Below are 3,723 nucleotides of genomic sequence, written 5' to 3'. Positions count from 1 at the left end.
TTGAAACAGGAATTTCCACAACTGTTACAAATCCAGAAGGGATAATGAAATTGGAATCCAAAAACATCTCAGAGAGTTGAGTGATCATTTCTTCTCCTATTTTTATTTTAAAAAATCCTTCATTGCGTATGGTTGCTAATTGCTGATTTCCTTTTCCAAAAATTTGTTTAAAACTATTTATTATGTAATCGAAAAAGCGGCGAATGTAACTCTTTTGTCTGTAATCACTCTTTACTTCACCAAACATCGCCAGTCCTTTTTCTGAGGCGTCACACATTTCTACACTTTTCAAGTAAAGAAAAGAAGACTTTTCAATCACACTCCAAAAGGCACTAAATAAACAATGAACAAAAAAGTCGAACAAAGGTCTTATTTTTTCCAACACATACAATACGATAAGATAATTATGATAAAATCGATAAGTTTTTTTATATATTGTATTGTTTCTAACAATGCACTTTTAGTGTAAGCAACAAAAACATTGACAATTTATTATAAAAAAATTATAATCTTAACGGTGGAGCTCTAGGTGCATTGTTGCCTAAATCAGAATTTTTGGAAATCACAACTCTTAAATATCCAGCATTGATCTCATTATACCTGAAAACATGCTTTGTTAACTGATGCTACACTTTTATCTCTGTTATCTTGATAATTTCTCAAGTAGATATAACCTGTGTTTCCCCGACACACGCAAAAACTTACTTCAAATTTCTTTCCTCAAGTCGTGCAATGACTGCAGGCTTGATTTTAGGAATTCCATTAGTACTATGCTTTCCACGTCCTGTTATTACTCTTAGTGAGCTTCTCTTTAAAGAGTCGTTCCTCAAAAACAATATTTCGTCATCCAGAAATCTGTCTAACGCTTCGAGAGCTTCTTTCACATAAAGGTGATGAAGATCGATGGTACCTCTTGAAGGATGATTTTCGTAGTTTTTTTTCAATACCATAGCAGCAGCATGATTATTGGCCTTGTCAGCAAGTTTTGCTTGCTGTTTGGCTCTTTTAAAGTATTGGTCAGCAAGAGTAAGCTGCCCGTTTCTTTTACACTGATGCGCAATTTGATATAATTGCCGCTTTTTATTCAAGTGTTTCAGAGCCTTTCTGCGATAAAATTCTGCCGGTTTTTCCTTAAAAATAAATCAGTAGTTTGATGAAACACCTAAATATTACAAATACCGGAACTTCCTCATGGACAGTTATTGTCTGATGAACTTGTGGAATTTCTTGAAGAACTCTACCTTGCTTGGCTGCTACGGTTTCTGTTTCTGTTGCAGGAACCCATGTTTGTAGTGTTTTTGCCCAGGATTTCAAATTCTCAAGACTATTTTGATCTTGCTGCAGACGGTGTTCTGTTTTTTGTTGTTGAACCACTGATTGTTTTGTTGGTAAAACTACTGGTTTCACTTTACAATTATCTCCGTCCACATTTTTATCAACGAAATAATTAAATCGACGAACAGATGGCTGTTCAGTAACAACTAGAGGTTTTGGTAGAGGTTTTGGTTCTTGCCTATTTGTTTCTGCTTCTAGCTCTTGAGGCCCTCGCTGTTTTCTAGGTCCAACTAGCTGTTGTGTAGTAACTGGTATAAAGTTTATTACGTTTTGGTCAGGAAGACTTTGTTCTAGAACACTTTCGTTGACATTCTCTGTTATCACGAAATTGTCTTCCAAATCTTCATCTAATTGTTGACCACAGGAACAACAACAAAGTTTTTTAATAGAATTAAGAAAGCTTTCAACAAACATTGTTCGTCGATTTTAACTGAAAATAAATCATAATAGTGTTACAACATACTTTATATTGATTTTATCAAATGCGAGAGAGTATGTAATATCTGATAAGATAGAAAAGAAGATGAAATTAGGTTCATTGCTGAATTTAGAGACTCCCCAGTACCAGACATACTCCATTGCTTAATTTTACTTTTTTTCAGAAAGTAGACTATAATATGGCAAAATTCGTTTCGGAAAAATACGTTCATTTTAGTGTCTCGAAAATGTTCAAAGTTGCTCGGAAATAGATGAAATAGCGTAATTCAGACCTAAAAAAAAATTGTTAGATTTTTTTGGCAAAATGTATATTATAGAAATTTGGTTCAAAAACCTGTTAAATCGCTCGAAAAAAATGTCTGAAATACATTCATTTCAGACCCAAGAGCCAATTTTTTAATTTGTTTCGGCAAAATACATCAATGAATTTTAAATAAGTTTTTTGATTCAAAAACCTGCTAAATTTCTCGCAATGACTGAAACAGCTAACTAAGACCTATCGGTTTATAGACCGACAATCTTTTAATTTTTTATAGTAAAATATACGACGATTTAAAAGAATTTCTATCTCAATAATGCAAAAATGCTTAGAAATGATAGCGTTTCGTATTTCATCAATTTATAAAAAAAAATAATCAAACAGGTCTAACGTAGGGTACATTTTGAATTTTTTTTTATAAATCAATATTTTTTAATGAAACCCTGTGTCCCATTTCTACCTCCGTCCATGGCGGCGTCACTCTATGAACAATACCTGCCGCACTCTCTGCGCAAGTCTCTCGTAACGCGCCAACAAATACTATAAACGTAAACGTGAACTCGTGAATCACGCATTGAACCCCAAACCGCGTTGAGTAGTGATCGACCACGTGTTTAACATCATGCCTCACCTTCCTAATTAACTCCAAAAATGCCCCACTAAGCCCATCACCATGACCTCCGATTCGCGCCCCAACGGGGACATCGGCGACGCCGACGACGCCGTCAAACTCAAGCGTAAAATTACATTGTTGAATGGAGTCGCGCTCATTATCGGCACCATCATCGGTAGCGGCATCTTCGTTTCACCTACTGGTGTCTACCTGAGCACCAGGTCTGTGGGCGTCTCTATCATCGTGTGGTGCCTCTCCGGGATCTTTTCCACGTTGGGGGCCCTGTGCTACGCCGAATTGGGCACTTCCATCACCAGGTCCGGTGGGGACTATGCCTACATCTACGTCGCTTTCGGGCCTTTAGCCGCATTTTTGCGCCTCTGGATTGCTTTACTGATTATTCGGCCTACGACGCAGGCTATTGTGGCTCTCACCTTCGCCCAGTATGCCGCAAAGCCCTTTTTCGACGATTGTCAACCCCCGGATAATGCCGTCAGGTTTTTGGCGGCGGCGTGTTTGTGTAAGTCCAATTTTGAATTTTTGAATTTTGAAGTGGCCTCTTTTGGCAAAGAGTGGTACTAATGAGTTGAGCGGCAAAAGAAATTGTGTTAGAATATGACCTCGATTTAAGATAAATACATATGGGTTTTTTATTTAAAAATAATAAATTTGCCAAAGGAGAAAGCCAAAAATGGAAGATATGGTTTTCGCGTGACGTCAAGCGCCCACATTTCCCTGAAAGAAAGCATGATGCAACAATATTAGAGCTGAGGTGATTTTAAATTTAACAATAGCAGCACTTTAATTCACACTTTTTCATTTAAATTCTTTGTGTGTTAGAAAGCGTATTTATTATTCATTTTATTTCACTCTCTACAGCTGGAAGGTAGACATAATTAAATAAATGAATCTATAAAATAGTCGAAACTTATTTGAAAAAGTACAGTTTCAATGAAATTAAATAATTTATCTAAAATAAAACATTTGAGAATATCGATCTTTGCTTTTCTACTTCAGTAGGACTGTTCAGTGAACAACTAACTACCTACTATTCCCTTCCCAGTTCCTGTATTTGATA

At 36.2% G+C, this 3,723-nt stretch overlaps 2 protein-coding genes across 2 annotated transcripts; one reads left to right on the top strand and one right to left on the bottom strand.

Moving 5' to 3' along the window:
- Positions 1 to 6: 6 nt before the first annotated feature.
- On the bottom strand, positions 7 to 2,630 carry LOC123006888. The gene is made up of 3 exons (XM_044401792.1): positions 1,180 to 2,630; positions 706 to 1,130; positions 7 to 600 (listed from the first exon to the last, which is right to left on the bottom strand). Exons 1-3 carry the CDS (start codon positions 1,747 to 1,749, stop codon positions 504 to 506), a joined length of 1,092 nt encoding a protein of 363 aa, XP_044257727.1. The 5' UTR covers positions 1,750 to 2,630; the 3' UTR covers positions 7 to 503.
- Positions 2,631 to 2,705: 75 nt separating this feature from the next.
- Positions 2,706 to 3,165, top strand: LOC123006889 (putative L-type amino acid transporter 1-like protein MLAS; the record flags this gene model as incomplete). Its single annotated transcript, XM_044401794.1, has 1 exon — positions 2,706 to 3,165. A coding segment is annotated over exon 1 (460 nt), but the record flags the coding sequence as incomplete, so codon positions are not given.
- Positions 3,166 to 3,723: the final 558 nt, after the last annotated feature.

Source organism: Tribolium madens, unplaced genomic scaffold (genome assembly GCF_015345945.1).
Source record: "Tribolium madens isolate multiple individuals breed KSU strain unplaced genomic scaffold, Tmad_KSU_1.1 Scaffold_30;HRSCAF=129, whole genome shotgun sequence".
Taxonomy (NCBI): Eukaryota; Metazoa; Arthropoda; class Insecta; order Coleoptera; family Tenebrionidae; genus Tribolium; species Tribolium madens.
The sequence above is the reverse complement of the archived record's forward strand: the minus strand, read 5'-3'. Positions and strand labels throughout refer to the sequence as shown.